This window comes from Silurus meridionalis, chromosome 18 (genome assembly GCF_014805685.1).
Source record: "Silurus meridionalis isolate SWU-2019-XX chromosome 18, ASM1480568v1, whole genome shotgun sequence".
Taxonomy (NCBI): domain Eukaryota; kingdom Metazoa; phylum Chordata; class Actinopteri; order Siluriformes; family Siluridae; genus Silurus; species Silurus meridionalis.
The window spans coordinates 717,640-738,253 of record NC_060901.1 but is presented as its reverse complement, the minus strand read 5'-3'; the positions used below and the strand labels follow the sequence as shown (position 1 = coordinate 738,253).

The 20,614-nt window shown below is 40.8% G+C and overlaps 1 protein-coding gene across 3 annotated transcripts; it reads left to right on the top strand.

The window, feature by feature from the left end:
• The first annotated feature begins 725 nt into the window (after nt 1–725).
• Nucleotides 726–12,499, top strand: cpsf6 (cleavage and polyadenylation specific factor 6). 3 transcript variants are annotated; one of them, XM_046872682.1, is made up of 10 exons: nt 726–879; nt 2,312–2,521; nt 3,005–3,108; nt 3,431–3,570; nt 3,733–3,906; nt 3,989–4,475; nt 4,574–4,689; nt 4,864–5,017; nt 5,102–5,298; nt 11,584–12,499. In XM_046872682.1, exons 1-9 carry the CDS (start codon nt 820–822, stop codon nt 5,289–5,291), a joined length of 1,635 nt encoding a protein of 544 aa, XP_046728638.1. In that variant the 5' UTR covers nt 726–819; the 3' UTR covers nt 5,292–5,298; nt 11,584–12,499. The 3 variants fall into 3 exon arrangements, with proteins under 3 accessions (XP_046728638.1, XP_046728637.1, XP_046728636.1); XM_046872681.1 differs by having other exon boundaries at nt 3,431–3,576; nt 5,105–5,298; XM_046872680.1 differs by having other exon boundaries at nt 3,431–3,576.
• The last annotated feature ends 8,115 nt before the right edge of the window (nt 12,500–20,614 follow it).

The following is a 20,614-nucleotide window of genomic DNA, read 5'->3' as shown; positions in this document are numbered from 1 at the left end:
ACTTGACGATGTGATTTGAGCTGTGCATTGCTACACAGTCGTGAGTCAGCAGTGTGAACAGCAGTGGGCTGAGCACACAGCCCTGAGGGGCTCCAGTGCTCAGTGTGGTGGTGCTGGGGATGCTGTTCCCAATCCGGACTGACTGAGGTGACGGAGACTCCTGTCTGACCTCGTCCGTTAACCTCACTTCCTCCTTACTAATCCTATCCACTTCCTGCTTCACCATCTCCACACAATACAACCTTCTCTCTCTCTCTCTCTCTCTCTTTCATTTTCTTCATTCATCAGTTGCTCAGGATACTCCCTCCATCTTCTCAACACTCTCCTCACTAGTCAACACATTTCCATCTCCATCCTTTATTTCTCTAACTTGCAGCACATCCTTCACAGCTCGGTTCCTCTGCCTGGCCAATCGCTACAAATTCTTTTCTCCTTCCTTACTGTCCAACTTCTCCTACAGCTCCTCATGTGCCTTTTCCTTTGCCTTTCTTATATTGAAGTTAAAGTTCTACTTAAAAAAAGATAAATAAATAATGTGCTTTAAATGTATCAGATTGTATTATGTGAATGGGAGGTACACTCTTCGTGTCTGGCTCTAAATTAGCTTCACCAAAAGATGAGCTGATGAAGATGATACTTAGAGTTGAATAGTGTTTGGTGTAAAAGGAAACACATCAGAGGCCCGCGACCCGCGGCGACGTTTGAACGTCATGACGTCACCGAAAAGGCGCATCGGCCCCGCCTTCTTCCACAGGTTCGCGCTCCGCCCGCGTCATTTCCGCCAGCGGAGGGAGGAGGAGGAGGACAGAGGAGCGGAAAATGGCGGACGGTGTTGATCACATCGACATTTACGCAGATGTAGAAGAGGAGTTTAATCAGGTATTAAATGGGAAATAAATAAGTCCGCGGCTCGGGTTGAGTTTCGGCTCCGCTTTAACTCTGATGTTCGGCGCGACGCGGGTTTACCTCAGGGCTGCTGCACGCGCGCGCTCTGTCTTTAGCGTCGCAAGCTAACGCGAGTGCGCACAATGAAAATGTCCCGCACGGAGGCCGCGTCTCAAATCGCGCGCTCGCGACTACAGAGGCGCACTTAGTAGGGAATGAGGTGCCGCCTTTCTCAGCACTCCGGAGTGCACACTCTATATAAATCCAGCTTGATTTGGGATTCGACTTTCCCCCCCCCTCCGTTTTTCGTATTAGCGCTACTACATGATAAATTTTTATAGTTTTTTTTTGCATTGATTTATTCCTCAATGTTTAAATACATTAAAATCAGTGTTTGTGCTCGAGGAAGTGACCTGAGGCTGTTATTGTGATGATCTGTGTGTGTGTGTGTGTGTGTGTGTGTGTGTGTGTGTGTGTGTGTGTAGTTTTGGGCTAATTAGCGCTTAGCATTCACTCTGCAGAATAATGTTGATCAGAAATTGTGGCATTTATTAAATATGTACGTTTGTTTTATTAAAGGTGTGTAATTTAGTGCTTTTAAAGCAGAAGTTTATACACGAGCTACAGAGGGGCGGTACTGTGTGTATTTATTGAGTGTTTATGTAAAAGTGCTCCATGTGGATTCATATAAAATAATAACGGTTTGTAGTAAATCTTCACTTAAACATTTATAACTCGAGGTAGTGATTTATTGTCTTTATAATTCCAGCAGGTCAGATTTGGTGATGAGTCGTTCATATCCGATTCATTTATTTCGAGTCCTTAATGTGACTCAGAAGAACGAGTCGACTCAGTGATTCATTCATTTTCTACTGCACGCGCATGAACAAAGCATCAGAAAATCTCAGTAGATTATGTGCAGGAAACAGAATTAAGCAGTTCATCTCTCCATCTTCTGCTCCGAGTCGCTCGTTCTTTTATCATCTAAATCCCCAAGACACTACACAGTGCAGTAGATCAGGGGTTTCTGTCACGTGACAAAAAAACTAATACAAACGAGAAGATATGAGGTGATGCTCCTCGTTCTGTTTATTATAATTTGTCCTGTTTCATTATTGGAATTATAGTTAAAGTTGGTGTATGTAAACGTGTTGATCTGATTATTGATCATTTTATATTTTATTTCTGATCAAAGGAACAAAATTAACTAAATGTTTAAAAAAAAAAACATTTGTTTTGATGGAGAATCAAAGAACCGAGTCACTAAAATGATGCGATCTTCCCATCACTGATCAGAACAAGCATGTCCTCACTCCTCACTCGTTAATGTTCTGGGTGATTAGACTGAGTTCAGTAGGATGGATAAACGGTTTAAACTCGAGAGTGTGTCTTTATGAGTGACGTGTTCTGCTCTGTGTGTTCACAGGAATCCGATTATCAAGTTCATGAGCAGATCGACCTGTACGATGATGTCATCTCTCCCTCGGCCAATAACGGTGATGCGCCGGAGGACAGAGATTACCTGGATAACCTGCCTGCACCCGGAGGCTCTGATGGGAATAAAGGAGCTCCGCCCAACGTCGTTTACACCTACACGGGCAAACGCATCGCTCTGTACATCGGCAACCTCACCTGGGTAAGTCACGCGCGCGCACACACCTTCACCTGGGTAAGACGCACACCTTCACCTGGGTGAGACGCACACCTTCACCTGGGTGAGACGCACACCTTCACCTGGGTGAGACGCACACCTTCACCTGGGTGAGACGCACACCTTCACCTGGGTAAGACGCACACCTTCACCTGGGTGAGACACACACACACCCCTTTACCTGTGTAAGGCACACACACACGCACCCCTTCATCTGGGTAAGGCACACACACACACACACACACACACACACACACACACACACACACCCCTTCACCTGGGTAAGGCGTACACACACACACACACCCCCCTTCACCTGGGTATGTCGTACACACACCTTCACCTGGATAAGACGTACACATGCACGCTCCTGGGTTAGGCTAACACACACGCACTATAACCTAAATTATAATGTAATTATTGAAAGCTTGTTGTGTTTGAATATGAACCTCTGCATGTTCTTCACAGTGGACCACAGATGAGGATCTGACAGAAGCCATTCGCTCCGTTGGCATCAACGACGTTCTTGAGATCAAGTTCTTTGAGAACCGAGCTAACGGACAGTCGAAAGGGTGAGGCCATGTGAAGGCTGTTTGTACTCACTGTCGAGTTGTGGATCACACAGCATTCTTCTGTACACTGCTCTGTTCAAATAATTCTACATTCCTGAAATCAAACAAATCAAAAGTCAGTCCTGAAAAGTTTAAAACAATTCTAGGACCACATCAGAAATGGTAGAACTTTCTGTACTGTTCTAGAATCTGTGAATCCTCATATCATCCTCCTTTGTGTCTTTGGATTTAAAAATGGCTGTGCGGTTTGTGTTGGTTGGTATATAACAGTGTACATGTAAAGTTTTTTTATGAAATGTTCTGTGCATGTGTTTTGTTGCAGGTTTGCATTGGTGTGTGTTGGATCAGAAGCCTCCTCCAGGAAGTTGATGGATTTGCTGTCTAAGCGAGAGCTGCACGGCCAAAACCCGATCGTCACACCCTGCAACAAACAGTCCCTCAGTCAGTTTGAGCTGCAGTCACGTAAGAGTGAGTCCTGTCCGGCCTCGAACCCCCTACATCACCACACACTGTCACTCTGTTCCTCACAGCACTGCAAAGAACTTTGAGTGTGTGCAGGGTGGGTGAAGTGTGTGTATGATGGTTGCACTTCAGGGATGAGTGTTAATAATCTTATGTTTTTAGGCACCCAGTCGGGGCAGATGTCAGGGGAAGGGAAGGCAGGTCCTCCAGGTGTAGGTCCCCGTGGTGGTTTTCCCCTTGGTAGGGGTCGAGGACGCTTTCCAGGTCCCGCAGGACCAGGAGGAGATCGCTTTCCCGGGCCAGTCGGACCAGGAGCGCCCCCTCCACACTTCCCTGGTACGACACTTTACTAATTATTTACGTATTAGTGTTTTGTATGTGTGATGATTAATTGCACCTTGTAAACCCCCCCCTTCAGGTGGTATACAGGGTCCTCCTCGCCCTCCACCAGGCCCCCCTGGTCCTCCGGGTCCTCCTGGCCCACCACCTCCTGGTCAAGGTTTAGCCCCACCCCTTTCAGGTCCCCCTAATCGAGGGGACCGCCCACCTCCCCCTGTCCTATTTCCTGGTCAGTTTGGCCAACCTCCACTTGGCCCGTTACCCCCTGGTCCACCACCTCCTGGTTATGGTCCACCCCCTGGTCCACCCCCACCTCAACAAGGTCCACCCCCTCCTGGGCCATTCCCACCTCGTCCTCCTGGTCCTATTGGCCCTCCCCTGGCCTTAGCTCCACCCCCTCACATGCGTGGTCCACCTCCGGGAGGCCCCCCGCCTGCCCCCCACGTCAACCCCGCCTTTTTCCCGCCACCCGGGAACAACAATATGGCTGCGCCGGATCGAGCCCCGCCCCCAAACGACCCTTACGGACGGCCTCCTCCTTATGACCGGGATTATGGACCGGGCAGGTAACAGACTTTCCAGAATGTTGTGCCTGTGATCTCAGGTGTCAGGATGTGATGCACCTGTGTGTTCTCGTCTTCAATTCTCTCGTACGTGTTGTCAGGGAGATGGACGCAGCTCGGGCTCCTCTGAGCGAGGCTGAATTTGAGGAGATAATGAACAGGAACAGAGCTATCTCCAGCAGCGCGATATCCAGGGCTGTGTCAGACGCAAGCGCGGGTGATCACACACATACACACACACACACACCTGACTTCTGAGAGAGAGAGATGACTCTGAATTCTAAGAGATCTTTTAGTAGGGAGGAATGGATGGAGGAACGGAGTATTTTGAAATGATGGATGGAGCACTGATGAAGTATTTTTCTCAAGTGTGTGTGTGTGTGTGTTTCAGGAGATTACGGCAGTGCTATTGAGACACTGGTGACTGCGATTTCGTTAATAAAGCAGTCGAAGGTTTCAGCTGATGATCGTTGTAAAGTCTTAATCAGCTCTCTACAGGACTGCCTACACGGCATCGAGTCCAAATCTTACGGCTCCGCCTCCAGGTACACTGCTCACCTGCCGTCAGGTCTGGTCGTATCCCTGTGCTCCACTCATCCTCTCCTCTCATTGACTTCCTTCCCTCTCAGCAGAAGAGAGCGATCGCGGGACCGGGACCACAGTCGCTCCCGCGAGAAAAGTCGACGCCACAAATCGCGCAGCCGCGACCGGCACGAAGATTACTACCGAGAAAGGAGCCGCGAGCGAGACCGCCACCGCGAGAGGGACCGGGACCGCGAGAGAGACCGCGACCGAGAGAGGGAATACCGCCATCGTTAGGACAGAGGTGTGTGTTCGATTTATTCATCTGTGTTCCTCACTTTCATTACGTATTTCTTAATGACCCTTTTTAAACCAGCTCTGCTACGCCACTACAGGACACACCAGGTAGGTAACAGTACGGTAAGGACTCACACACACACACACACACACACTTTTATTTTACACACTTAATACTTTATTTTTGTATTAATTTTGTATTAATTCTATGCTGAAATTTGATTGGTTCTTGATCTAATTTTATAATGATGTGATTATATATAGAGTGTGTGTTTATGGAGGATGAATTCTAGCTCCTGTGTTGCTGTGGTGTTTTTATATTTGTGTTTATAGATATTACAGCAGTAAATAATATTATCTTTTAAGTGCAGACTGTGAGAATATATTGTTTAAATGTTGGATTTTGTTTTATATTTAAATTGGCTGTAATGTCTTTGAGACTGAGTGTATCCTGAGAGGGAGTAAATAATGAATCTGCTTTATTCTGCGTTTGTGCAGTCCAGAATATTTGTCTTAAAATGGCGAGTGTAAATATTGTTCAGGACGGTTATTCAATTCACGAATAAGTGCTTATGTTGGGTGAGTGTGTCTCTGAAAGCCCATTCCACTGTTGTTGGTTATCCTGTGAAGACCTGTGATCATATTTTGTAGAAGTTGGTATAAAGCGGTATTTTAGCAGTAATTAGTGATTTAGCATTGTTTTAAAGCAAATACAGTTAGCATTATCATAATGTCAGATAGACTCTATTACCTGTAGTCCGTTTTTACACATGTACCAAAACCTTTCATTATTTACATCATTCTTCTACAGAAGTTTGCTATCAAATTAGGATCTCCTGATCCATGTCAGTAATTTGTCCAGGTGAAGTAGTAAGTTGTAATGAAGTATCTAGTTGAACCCTGCTATGCTGTGGGATTAACAGTCATTATTAATGTTCATTATTGTGGATGTAATTTTTGAATTAAAATAAAAGTGCTAAAAGTTTTATCCAGTAATTCCTTACAGAATTGAATATACTGTGACTGGGTGATGATCTAATGAGAAAATGTGATTTAAATCTCTGTACTCTATGAGCATTGACTGATCTAATATTGGAATAAAGTAGCTGTTTTCTGTCAGTAATCATGTATGTATTCGTGATTTTACGCTGTCAGGCCACTTATAGACGCAGTACCAAAACCTAATGTTACGGTGCTCTGTTCAGATATTTATTAGTACAGGATTTATTGCTTGAAGTTACTGTTTGTACAGAAAAACATGTAAATGAAATCCCATGTTAAATATGTAACGATCATGTTGAATGTTTTCATTGGTGAATCAGATTGGCTTTATTCTGTCAAAACTGCACAATATTTTAAAATGTCCAAACGTTACGGAAATGGTGTTTTTTTTTTTATTTTATTTATTTATTTGTATTTATTTTAATGAAAAGTTTTAGTATGAAGTGTTACATAAGATCAAAATTTTGGTGTAACTGTGATCACATTTCATTCTGTCAGTTAGTTTCTAAAATAACATGTTGGTCTTAAACTGATAAACCTGAAGTGCTGCATGGTTGTGTGGACTTGTATTTATAGACTTCAACTGATTTGATCATTTTGGCCTTATGTTTCATTAGGAAGAACTGTGGAGTGTTTTATGGGGTTTGAGACATGTGTAAGTTCCTTTTTTTCCCTCTGCAACAAACTCAGTAATGTAACAGTATAAAGATTTCCTTTGACCAAACAACTCTATAAATGTCCAGATGTTCCAGTTAATTTTCAGTGAAAAGACCAGTTTGTTTCTCATCTGAAATACTTTACCTGCCTCTTGTAAAACTCTCCTAAGATGCTCTTCACTAGTTGGAGATTTCATTCTGACCTTATGATCCACTTCACCCCAGAGTAGTTCAGTAGGATCTAGGTGTGGTGACTGGGCAGGTCGTTCCATGATAGATATCACTCCAGATGACTGTTTGCTCTCTAAATAAAACGTACGCTTTCACATTCCAGAACCTTCCCTGCTCCAAAACAACCACAATCCATTAAACCTCCACCCCCATGTGTGACTGTGGGGGTGAGGGAGTCTGATCACATCTTCTTTCCTGATCTTCTGGTAGACAAAAAATCTTACATTTAAACTCCAGAACTTTCACATTAATGTGTACAAAAGGAACCTGCATGTGACTCAAAAACCATAAGACTGTGTTTCCACTGCTGTGTATATTGTATCTGTTCAGCTCTCACTTTAATCCAACGCATTAAAATGTCTCTGTAAACACATCAGACGTTATTTATTAGTGTTAGATTTATTCAGCAGCAGTGATGTTTACTCATGTGATGCAGGAGTATCTAATCATGTAATCATTAGTGTAATAACACCACTTTATTATACACACTAATAATAAGTGACCAGTCACTTACTGATGTGAACACAAGGACCAGGCAAATCTGAGCTCAAAGTAACTCGAGTCAAAAATCTACACATGGGTCATCAGTGTTGTGTATATTGAAGATGTCGTCATGTTTTTCTGCAGTGGGTTTTAACTCTGATGCACTGATGTGTGGTTTAGATTGTGTTTAGTGTCACAGTTATAGAGAGAGAATGTGGAGGACAGTATCATTTCCATTGACGTGAAAATCTCCACAAACCAATCCATTACCATTTGAGTTGCCTTTAATGTAATGAGAGTAAGCAGTCTCTGTCACTACCATGGACATTTTCAGACTCTGTGATTGTTTATAATGTTTAATATGACAGTTCTTCTCCATCTGAATGTACTAGTGACTAGTGGACTCTGGTCCACATGACTGAGAACACAGTGGAGTAGAGTTGTTGTATTGCGTGAGAGTAACGTAACGTAATGTGTGTGTGTGTGTGTGTGTGTGTGTGTGTGTGCGCACTTATTCAACATGATTCTATTGTTGCCTTGTTACATCTGGAGTGAAAGTGATTCTCTGTAGTGTAACAGAGACGTGAGAACACGTTGTCATGGTCAGTGCTTTGGTCTTGTTTCTGATCTCCGTATTACTTGAAGGTGAGATGTTTGAAGATGACTGTGATTTATAGCTTGGGTGTAACTCATCAGTTAACTGATTGTTTTATGGTTATGAATGTGAAAGAAATTGTTCATAAATAGTTGTAAGAGTCTTTAAAAAATAAGTTGAGTTTTTAGGGGAACAGGGCAGGTGCATCAAGTAAAGGTTATAAGTCATTATTTATTTTAATGCTTCATTATTCATTCATTCTGCTGAGAAATCTAAACTCTTGTACTGTGGTGTTAAATTAAATGGACATGAAGGGTTTTAATTTGCTAGTTTTGTAACTACACATGTTATACACTAACCTCAGTCACAGTAGCTGCTGGTCAGTATTTCCTCCTGCAGTAAGGGTTATTGCACAGTGAAACTCTGTAGTACATTCACCTCCTTTAAGCACTAAACATTCTATATACGTTTGTGATCATTCACACTGTCATGATTTATTGTCAGTATGCTGGAAGTTGAAAATGTTTTATTTATTGAGTTGATGTTGGTTGTTCAAAGCAAAGTGTAAATTTCAGTAAGTTTGTGAGGAACGTTTTAGTGCTGAAATTTGTGTCTGGTTGAATTACTGTGAGTTTTAACTTGTTAATGAAAAGTCACTTCAAAGTAATTCAACTGCAACTTTATGACAAGTGAAATTCCAAATATATCAAAAGCATATCATATGGATTTTAAGAGCATGGATCATAACATTTTATACAATGTTTTTTTTTCTTTTCTTTTATTATGAATTGCTTCACAGATTTGTGTCCTTTTTGTGTAAACTCCACAAAGCATGTGCCGATAGTCAGTTACCCAGTGCCCAGTCTGTACCTGATTTCAGGATGCATCTTTATGTATTTATTATTATTCCATACACAGTGGTACCTTGACCTCGGAGTTTAATTCGTTCCGTGGTTGAGCTCGTATCTCAATTTCCTCACACCTCAAATCAGTTTTCTATATTAAAATACTTAAAATCTCATTAATCCGTTCCAACCCTCAAAATGACCCGGTTTTTTTTTTTCCTCTCACTCCTGTACACTACGTATCCTTAAACTTTTTTTACATCTTTGCTTATCTTAATTTTCGTCACAATCGTCGCTTTCTGGCTTCGCTTCTCCATCTAGCAGCGGCGTCTCCTCAGTTTTTTGCTCACGTAACAAAGCAAAAAATCGACCGAGTGATGACTTGTACCTCGGAAAACTCATTATTACATTAATGCACTCGCAGGTCAGCGTACCACTGTATTTATAAATAAATAAAAATCAGAGTTTCCATTAAGAAGTTAAAAGTTTACTGGGCAAAACTGGGAAACAATGTGCTTGTTTATTCTGCACTGTAGTGTATTGGTCTATGTACAGTATGTGATTAAATACATCTATCAGATCTAATGGTTAGATCATTTTGCACAGTATATAAAATAAACAAGTCATGGAGTAAAGCATCTAATAAAATAATTGTTAAAATAAACAGGAGATAGTGTACACGTGTATAAATAACACAAGGCCTGCTGAATGTCTGTGATCGTTTCTTTTTCTTAGCTTTTCTTTTCCAGTTTAAACACTTATGATGGAAACTCTGTGATATAATAATGTAATCTGATGATAATTCTATTCTATATGATATTCATGTTCGGTATCGGCCCATGCCTTGACTTCTGTGTTCTTTGTTTCTTTTTTTGTTCTCGTGTTTTGCAGCTCATGTAGGTTTAGTTCTATGAAACCGTACCAGTAGAATATTTATGCTTTATATTTTTACTGGTGAAAGAAGCTGATCTGTTATTGCATTAGATCTTGTTTGTTTTATTTGTTGCCTTTCTCTTCCTGTTACAGGGTTGGACAAATTGTGTAGGAGTTTAAAAGGTTGACACTCAAACCTGCAGTTTTAACAGCCCTGTGTACATTTTTATCTTCAATGAGTTTAAACCATTTTAGAAATGAGATTTTTATACATCCAAACTTAATAGTAATAAATCAATGTCCTTGTAATTCAGTTATTTATTACTTCAGTCATTACGGCTCATCAAACCCTGTTTGTCCAGCCCTGATTCTTATTCTTCTGTCCTGTTCCTACATCTCAGATCTTTAATATTGATCTGCTGCACTCACATTAGACATCTTTACCCATTGGTTATAAATCAGGAAAACAGTTTCCTCTTCTATTCACATCCCTTCATCTTCCCAGATAGAAAAGAACTAGCGTAATCAGTGCAGTGATGACCGTCTCCATGGGAATGTTCTGATTTGTGTTCATGATTTTAACTGAATGAGTATTTTCTAGTTGAAGATGAGTAATGAGTGGTGTATTCTGGGAAAGGTTCAGTGATCAATTGTGACATTAAACTAAATAATTGCTGGATTTATTTGATCTGTATAAGTAATTTTTTGTAGACAGTGCAGATAAATATGTAATATATAAATGGTTGGATATACACTGCCTGGCCAAAAACATGAGTCGTGCACATATTACACATTGATCGTAGCTCACTTTGTCTGTGGAATTGTTTTGACTATCTATCTCTCTATCTCTCTCTCTTTCTTTCTTCACATCCCAAAGGTTCTCAACAGGGTTAAAGTGTGGTGCCTGTGGTGGTCATGTGGGGTTCCTGAACCTTTCTTTCACAAGTTAAACACAATGAATTCTGGCGTGATCATCATGATTAAAAACCCTGGTCATTCAGGTAGACTACTGACTGCATATTTACGTGGCACACACTGTTGCTGAACCTAAACCTGACCCCCTGAAACAACCCCAGATCATAACATCTGCACCACAGATGTCTTCCTACATGTTTGTGTAAGAAATGAGAAGCTCCTCACTACATCAGTTAGAGTTCAATAACTAGAAACATCTTAATCACAGTGGGACACTTTTTTTGGCCAGACAGGGTATTAATACACAATTTAATATTTTGCTGCATAAAGAGTCCAAGAAATGAGGTCCTATTTTATCAACATGTTCGTTCCCTAGAGATGTGAGTGTAGTGTTTCTGAGACGAGTGATATATCAAATACTATATTTATATAAAGCCTTGAGGTGTGTGTGCTTTGTGTTATGGATGTAGATTTAAACAGTGAAGATGAAGAGATGATGATGGTGTTTGGATGTGCTGCTGTAGGTCAAACTGTAAATGATGGTTTCTAAATTTCTCATTCACACTGTGTGTGTGTGTGTGTGTGTGTGTGTGTGTGTGTGTGTGTGTGTGTGTAGATAAAATGTATGTATGTATGTATACGGGTTTGAACCCCCAAACCAAACTGCCACCTTCGTTTCTGACAAATTTCAGCTGAATGGCAGAAGAAGAGGAGAAGGAGGAGGAAGCATCCCGAGCACTTCATACTCGTCCATCAGCACTCTTCATTCCTACATCGCCATGACGACTGGACTCGACCACACATGGCTCCAGTACAGATCTGTTTGAAACGTATATATACTTACTCACTCTTAATTCCCAGCAGCTTATTTTTTTTATTTTTGGCGTTTTATTTGATCTGCATAATTGGAAGAAGAAAAGTAAGTTTTTTTCAGCGTTAAACAGTTTGCTTGCTCGGGCCTCCACCAAAAACATTGTTTTGACGCCTGTAATGTGTAAATTGTTAGATGATGTTTTTATAGGGAACTTTTTTTTTTTTTTCTTCCCACCCCCCACCTCTCCCAAAGCGTGTGTCTGCATCAGTGTCTGTGAATGTGTCTACATTGATTTATTAACTAGACTGTGTTGTAATAAAGTGTTTTCTGGGGTTGCCACTTGTTTATACTCTGGATTTTTTTGATGCGTTCATGTTGTACATGTTTGCTCACTGCACTATACGCAACAATGGACGAGACGAGCTCTGATTAGGCATGTGCTGATGCATCATGGGCTTTTCTGTTTTATTTAGAAAAATGTCACTCAAACATTTCTTACCTGTAAATCTGGATGTAATGTCCTGGAACTCCTAAAACATCTCAGAATATCATTAGTAGATAAAGAACAGATTATCAGCACATGCCTACATTTAATCCTTTTGCAGAAAATAAATATTTTTTAGGAATTTTAACTCCTACTTACACGAAGTGTCCGTTTTTTGTGTGTAAAATTGTATATTTTTGTATTTTTCATGTGGTTCATTTTTATTATTGGACTTTTTGAACTCATGCGCTAGCGTCCAAATGTTACACCAAAATTACATTTAAAGTAAATAAAGTGTGTATATACTTTATTTACTTTTTCATTGTGTGTTTGTGTGTGATGCTGTTACAGCAGTAACACTACAGAAACCTATAGATTTCATTAGAAGCTCGAGTTAACGGTGAGGTGGACATCTACTGGTGTACACTTCCTGTTCAGTTCTCAGGATAAAGGATTTGATGTGAATGATGCAGAATCTAAGTGACTGAATGGTGTGTGTTTTGCACTCACTCCCTGGATTGTAGCTTTACATTCATGTATTATTGATTATTTGTGTGGGTTTAATGTGCCTCAGGTTTTTATGATTGGGGAATCTTTTGACTCTGAATGTACAGATTTGTACTGTAACCATCAGGTATTTGTGTGTAGAATAAAGTGATGAGGTTCTGATAATTGGTAATGAAAATCGTTTCTCATCACGTTTGAACAATACTTTTACGGGGGGCTGTGAACCCTCACCCTGTTTTGGGCTGTTATTGGGCATTCCTTATTTAAAGCTTTTGATATGCACTTTTATACGACTGGTCATTTCTAATGATTTATATGTTTGGATGATTTTGAGGCAGTGAAGTTACTGGGAATCTAAACATTAGCAGCTCATTTTCTGCCAAAGTATCAGACATCGGTTTTTTCTTTTCTTTCTTTTTATTTTCTTTTCATTATTAGAAATATTTTTGCTTTTGGTGTGCAGATGTTTCACCCTTGTAACATTTTAAAGCTAAGAAAAAAGGAAAAGGTTTCAGAAGTATATCCAATTAACATATTTGTTTTGGCCAAAATAGGAAATTGTGTAATTATAAAATCATTGGGTTAATTGTGTGAAAATGTTTTTAAATGCTGAATGGAGGATTTGCTAAAAGTCTTGAACTATGTTGTAGATGTTCTGTAACATGGCCAATCATCTGCTAAAAAAAAAAAAAGAGTAAATAAAAATAAAACCATGATTCACACTAAAACTGAGGTAGAGAAGGTGCGCTGTTTGGGTAACCTGTCTTCTGTACTCAGGTGTTTCCATTGCAAGCAGGTGAAAAAGCTTTAACCCTAAAGGGTCTGTATGTGTATCATGTGACTGTGAGGGAGGAATGTCCCAGTTCTCATCTCTTTAAACACAACAGGTAAGTAGAGTTTATTATTTTATATACAGATGTTTTCAGAACATTCAGATTAATAATGATTAATGGTGTAGATTAATTTTAGTTCATGATTTTTTTTTTTTTAAGCTTTTGTTTTAAGTTCATGTAGATGTGCTTGTAAATTTACTGAAACTATTACAGAACATCAACAAAACATCTGTTTCCAAAGTCTCTTATTTTAATAAAATTACTATTTGTGGTTAATCCAAATTTAAATGCACATTAATCATTGCTCACACAAATGCACCTGCTCACCTCAGTTCATCCACACGTGATTACTGTGTGTGTGTGCGCGCGCGCTCTCGAGGCTGAAATAGAAAAGTTACACAATGTCATTTTATCTATTTACAAGCCACGTGAATGTAAAGAGACTCATGTTACTTCCAGTAATTGATGAATAATTGATGTGCACTTCAGTGTTACTGCAGTAAATTTCAGTGTTGATTATTTATGAAGGGCAGTGTTGTTAAATTGCAGCATCTAAATGATGTTTGTGTAACACGCCTTGTTAAATCGATCATTGTGGATCAGTTTTATTACTTTTATATCCCTGTGTTTTTAAGACTGTAGTGTAGGAATAATAACCAGATCTCATTCAAACCTGTAAGGTGTGATGGTGTAGTAACACATTGGCGTGTTTATCTCTGGCCAGCTGGGGGCAGTATTGCTCTGTGTGATTAACTGGAGCCCTGACAGCTAGCACCAGTTTCGCCAAGTTCGAGTGAAGAGAAAGTGTCATGCTCCCACATCCAAAGACGTCCTGTACAATTTTGTGCCTCTAAATTTGTAGAAACAGTTTGACGAGAAACCGCACATGGCCCCTGGGAAAATCAGGTGTTGCAATGCTTTGGAGGTGAATATGCAAAAATATAAGGTTCCTGAGACAGATAAAGCTTGTCTCCATAAATAGTTATCAAATTACACACACTTGCATTTATTCACACGAGGTTGGAGCACAGTAATAATGTCCTTCCCTTTAGCCAGGCTAATCTCCTGTATGCTAATGTCAGAGTAGCACAGGGCTACTGTACAGCAGTCAGTCACTACTGGAATGTGAATAAGGTACACATGGATACGGAGAGGTTCTGATGGGTCTGCTTTGAGGTTATAAAACCACATTTAGAGGAAACTCATGGACCTTTTAATGTGCACTACGGCGTGCCTTTAGAAGCAACAGACTGGCTGCTAAACAGATCAAATAAGAGGAATTCAGAAGCCCTGAACAGACACCACAGCTGTGTTAGCACAAATATAGAATTTACTAAACCAAGTTAAACATCCTGTTTTTCTTCACACCTCCTGACTGTAGATGGCATTCTGGGGAAGTGGAGCTCACTGGTTAAGTGTTGGATTTAAACTAAACATTTCAATGCAAAATCCAAGTACCATCAAGTAGTCACTGCTGGGCCCCTAAGCAAGGCCCCTCAGTGTATAAATGAGATCATTGCTAACACTTTGATAGTGGCTGTCATACTATAGATGTAGCAGCCTGCTGCAGGTAGTTTATTGTACTGTTTGGGTTAAATTCCATCACTTGCTCCAGGACGTGTAGAATGGAATGTGTGGAATGGGCTGAAGAGCATCACTGCTCTAACCAGTGCAGCTGTAAAACCTCGTTACCAAGCTGGGAATGAAAACAAAGAGGAAAAACCAGTTGAGCGAGTTTCACAACAAACCTTGTACTCACCTGCACACAAGTGCTGCTTAATCCAGGAGGTTCCGCTGTTCCTGTTTTCACTCATAGCTTTATAAACTATGTTCCTACACATCAGGAAGAACTGAGGAGAGCATGCAAAGCTTTCTGAACAAAACCACCCATCATTGCTCTAGAGAGAACCCTGGTCTCCTCCATAGAGCTACTTCTCTAACAAGAAAACAAAATCTTGAAAAGATTCCACTTAAATTTAAGAGTTTAAAATCATTTGTTGTAATTTCACCATGTGGTAAAATGTCATCATCAGTTTGTGGTTTTACTTCTGTTATTTGTAAACTGTCCCTGCGCTATGGTGAGGCAAACCAGGAACTTGTTCTAAAACTGTAGTTCCTTAAAACGTTGGGGTTTTTTTACCTCTACTGTAGCACACTGAACATTCCCTTCCCCCTCCATTCTAATCATTCAGCCTTCTGCACATCAAACGCCATTGTCCTCCTCATCTTCTGTTGGATCATACACGTCACTGCTCCACATGCTTCCTGTAATATGATGTGTTGAATGGCTTCATGTAGAGTAGGTTCCCCTCTGCACCCCTGACCATCTCACCCAACATTTCATTCTACACTTATTCATCCTTTGCCGTTTTATTAAATGTTATGCTTCTATTCTGTGAAGGCTTTCCGATAGATCTCGGGTTTTGGCCTTTGGAGATTAGTGTTCGTTCAGCTACAAGAGCACTATCGAGGTCAGGGGTTCAGTCGGCTTTCCACTTCCTCCCAGAGATCTTATTTAGGGCTCATAACGCACTTTTATAAGACACCATTAGAACATTTATAGAGAATGTTATTATGCACGCTTTAAATTCCACCACAGCTCCATTATGTTGCCTGACTGCTCCTTTGTTTAAGACTTTACAGAAGACACATGCTGATGTTTCTCCACATGACCATGATACCTGAGCACTGGCTGAATATGGCTGATTACTGAGAGATAACGGACCCCATTCTGGCACTAATTACTTCTCACATCAGAGCTGCAGGACAAATGATCTGGATTGCAAGCAGTTCTTAAGCTTCATCATTGGAAGTTGTGTGGACTCCAAGATTCTAGACTGAATACTGACCCGTAGCTCTGGATTTGGACATTGAAGACCACCTTTAATCTAAGTGTCTTTAAGAAAAACACATTTATTACTAATCATCCCAGGGGTCACTGCTCAATCTCCTGCATGGATTTAGTGTTTTCCTTTCTACATTTCCCATCATTTTATTGTACTAAATCAGACTGGATAAACTGACTTGCCCTGTGATCACCTGGGCAGATTAAAGGTGGAAGTAAAAATGTTTCCAGACTAACGGTGTAACTGTTGCTGTTCTGCCCATATGTGCAATTTCATCATGGAGAGCAAGTTGGAACAAAGAGCAAACGTGAAATTTTGCATGAATTTGGGCAAATCTGTGACAGAGCTGTTCGACGTCAAATATGTTTAACTACCGGTGATGCTGCAACGAGTCGTTTGAGATGTTACGAGCGTCACGTGTGCTTCAAGTGCAGAAGAGCATCACTGGTGACGAGAGATCAGGAAGACCTTGCGACGAGCTCAACCCCTGAATATGTCGAAACCATCCGGCAGCTCGTGCATCATGATTGTTGAAAAACAATCCACATGGAAATGAAGACTTGCAGGACACGTTTCAGACGTGGCAGGATCGCTGGCAGCACTGTATTGCTGTGCGAGGGGACTGTTTTGAAAGTGATTGTGTGGAAACGTAGATAAATAAAGATGTTTCTTGTAAACAGAGCACATCTCCAAACTTCTTGATACCAACTAATATTCTACTTCTGAGATGCATAAAAGGCCAATTTCAACTTACATTTCCCTGCGCTTTACAGAGTATCATGTCCATGATGTGTCTTTCACGATTAAAACTTCAAGTAAAGTAAAGGATTGAATGTTCTGCTGGTTCCCCAGTTTACCACACACTACAGTGTTGAGTCTTCCTGAAATATTTGGTGAGATGGTGGTGGTGAGGTCTATCAGGGTCAGACAGGATGAACAGTACATTTTAAACCAAGCCAAGGCCAAGTGGAACACAAACACTGCCCTGTCAGGGTCACGGCTGATCAGTGAGGGGTGCCAATACTAATGTGTGTGCTGTGAGTGATCCCTGCAGTCTGTAATTCTACACCTTCAGTGTAGCGTCATATAATGTGATTATTTTATTTTGTTACTATTAATGTATGGAATGTGGACTGTGATCATGGGAACTGTCATGTGATCAGTGAAATATGACTTTTGGACAATGAGAGGATTTGATGTTCCCAAGAGATGTTCCCAAGAGATGTTCTCCAGAGATGTTCTCCAGCGTATGTAAATGTACACAGATCGTGGGCTTTGGTCGTTCTGTTCAGCCGAGTCGTTGTGCATCAGAGGCTGAAGGCTGGACTTTAATTATAGAGCGAATCTCGATCACTGATCATATTACAGGCTTTATTTTTATATCGTACAGCTGTTGGAAGAATCTCAGCATGGTATTGTTTCTATTTAATCCTCAGCAGTGGGACGAGAAGGACGATGAGTCCAGTCTTCACACTTTTATTCTCTGTGTGTAGTTAGAGGTAGTGATGTGGAATGTCATGAGTCGTGTGTGTAAAATGAAAATAATTTCTTGTGACACTCCAGATTCAGCTTGTAGTTGAACTGATCCTCTGATTGTTAAAGTCCTGACACTGGAGACTTCTTACATACATGTGATGATTGTGTGGTTTATATAAAACATTTAAATATAGAACATCTGCAGTACATGTCCTTGTAACTATGGAAACCAAACCATATCAGTGCCTTAATATAAACCTGCACTGCTGTCAGATATGATGCTCTGAAGAACTAATCACCAGCTGCTGACCAATCAGGAACCAGAATTCAGAGAGCAGAGATGTGGTAAAACACTCCAATCAGCCTTCCTGCTGTCATCACCTGTAGCAGTTTTCTGAGAAGCACAAGCAGTGTGGATTAATGTACAGTATGTTCTTACAGATTCCAGCTTAAACAGGAAGTTATGACTACATTAGAACAACACCTGGAACAGTGGAGAGATCTACAGGAAGAGATCTAACAGGTGAGGATGTGTTTATTAATGATCTGAATGATTTAATGTGTGTGTATGGAAGGATGAGCAGGTGGGAGATGAACACCTGGTGTGAGATGAAGGTGATAAATTGAGGTGTTTGGATTGCAGGGTTCCTCTGGGGTTCAGTCTGCTGTGTAGGAGAGGAAGCTCGCTTTATTACCATGAGATGAAATACTTTTTTTGCATTTGTTATTTGTTTAGTGAAGCTGCTGGTAAAGTAAAAGCTCCAAACAAAGATGGGATTAAAGGGAAGTTGCAGCAGATGATTTGCAACATGTTTACTAATTTAAAAGCTGATTTACATGATCACATCAGATGGGTGAATGCTGGAGGAGAAGGTTCATGTCCTCTACAGAGTAGAATAAACCATGAGCTCCTGGTCTGAGTGAGTTATGACAGTTTGACTCTGGTCTAAACAGTGACTTCACTTCTTCCTAAGTTCTGTTTACGTCACCGATCCAGCATGATTCAGGAATCACGTTTCATTCACACGTTCTTCATGTCGAGGTGGAGATACGTTACATCGTGTTCCAGTTGTGCTGACCGTTGGTTTTAAAGGACAGATGTTTGTGTGGTCTCTTTATGGAAGGTGCTCGTGCTTCTTATTGCCTCGTCTGAAAGGTTCTGCCACGTGTGTGTTGAGCTCTTCATCATCTCCTAGTTACAGAACACTGGGGTTAATAACGGGCCGATGTACCACTTTATACTGCACTGATGATTTATCTGAGAGTCTGGGATTTCAGGGGTGTAGTGTGAGAGTGGAGCTGTGTGTGTGTGTGTGTGTGTGCGAGAGAGAGAGGTTGAGGGTGTGGATTGTTCTAGAATGGTTGGTATTTAAATGTAAAGACACAACCCAGCCTTTCCTCTGCTGTAATTCTCTGTGTGTGTGTGTGTGTGTGTGTGTGTGTGTGTGTGTGTGTGTGTGTCTTGGTGTTAGCATCATGCTAAGTCAGTCTTGTGTTGTAATCATTTTACAGATTGCCTCTGGCTCAGTTCAGTTCTTTGCTGTTTTGTCCAGAGGCTAACATCTGTAATTAATATCTGAGGGTTGTGTTTATTGGTTGAACCGAATCACATGACCACAGCTGCACGTTTAACCCTTTCATCACCACTGTATCTGCATGTCCTGGTGGATCTGTGTGAAGGGAACTTCAGTATAAACGTTCACTTCCTGTTTGTCCTTAAAAAGAGATTCTGGAACGACCCATAATGAAGGACTAGTTATAATGAGTTTTACCTCATAGTCTGTATATTCTATTAAATACTGTGTGGCCAAATGTATTGGGACACCCAACCTTCTCAGCCATGTGTGGTTCTGCTCAAAATGTTCCCACAGAGTTGAAAGCACACAATTGTATGAAATGTCTTTGGATTCAGGAGCATAAGATTTTGCCTTTACTTGAACTAGGAGACCTAAACCTGTTTCAGCATGAACATGCCTAAAGCCAGCTCCATTAAGATCTGCTCTCCATGGGTTGGAGTGGAAGATCTTCTGCTATAGAGCGCCAGCCCTAGTAACTCTAATGAATGTGAATGCTGACTTCACCTCAGGCCTCCTCACCAACATCACTACCTGACTTTAATAAGACCCTTCTAGCTGAATAAATCTAAACAAATCTTCACACAATCTAGTGGAACATCTGCCCAGAAGAGTGGAGCTTATCATAACACCAAATGGACACTACATGTGGAATGGGATGTTCAAAAACACAGCAGTCTTATGCCCAGATGTTTTTGACCATGTATAATGTTATTGTTTTGTAGATAGATACTGTTTTAATGTGTGCTTTAGCTCTGTCTTGAATCTACTCTCTTCTGGTAAGGTAGGATTCTAACTTTGTATATCTATTTAACTCAGTTGATTCTAGAGTTTAAGCGACGACTGAAGACCTACCTCTTCCTAAAATACCTACATTAGCACTTTCCAAGTTTGTAGAATTCGAGTTATATTTATATTGAGTTTGTAATCTTGCATACCAGTGTAGATTTATTCATTACTAGAGATTTAAAGCACTTTTGTACGTTGCTCTGGATAAGGGCGTCTGCTAAATGCCACAAATGTAAATGTTTTAAGGGATGTGTCTCAAACCACATGCTTTATGCTGGGTATATATCTTCAGGGCCACAGTGCATTATGGGTATTTCTGTCCCTGGTTTTCATCTTCTCTGAACTTGAAAATAATTGCACTTTGTTTTGTAGAGGTGCTGCTGCTGGTGGTGGTCATGCT

Bases quoted from the DNA above. Each gene is read 5' to 3' on its own strand.
- cpsf6 (XM_046872680.1), top strand. From the start codon at position 820: ATGGCGGACGGTGTTGATCACATCGACATTTACGCAGATGTAGAAGAG. The intron at 880-2,311 runs GTATTAAATGGG...GTGTGTTCACAG, and splicing joins TAGAAGAGGAGTTTAATCAG to GAATCCGATTATCAAGTTCA. The intron at 3,109-3,430 runs GTGAGGCCATGT...GTTTTGTTGCAG, and splicing joins GCTAACGGACAGTCGAAAGG to GTTTGCATTGGTGTGTGTTG.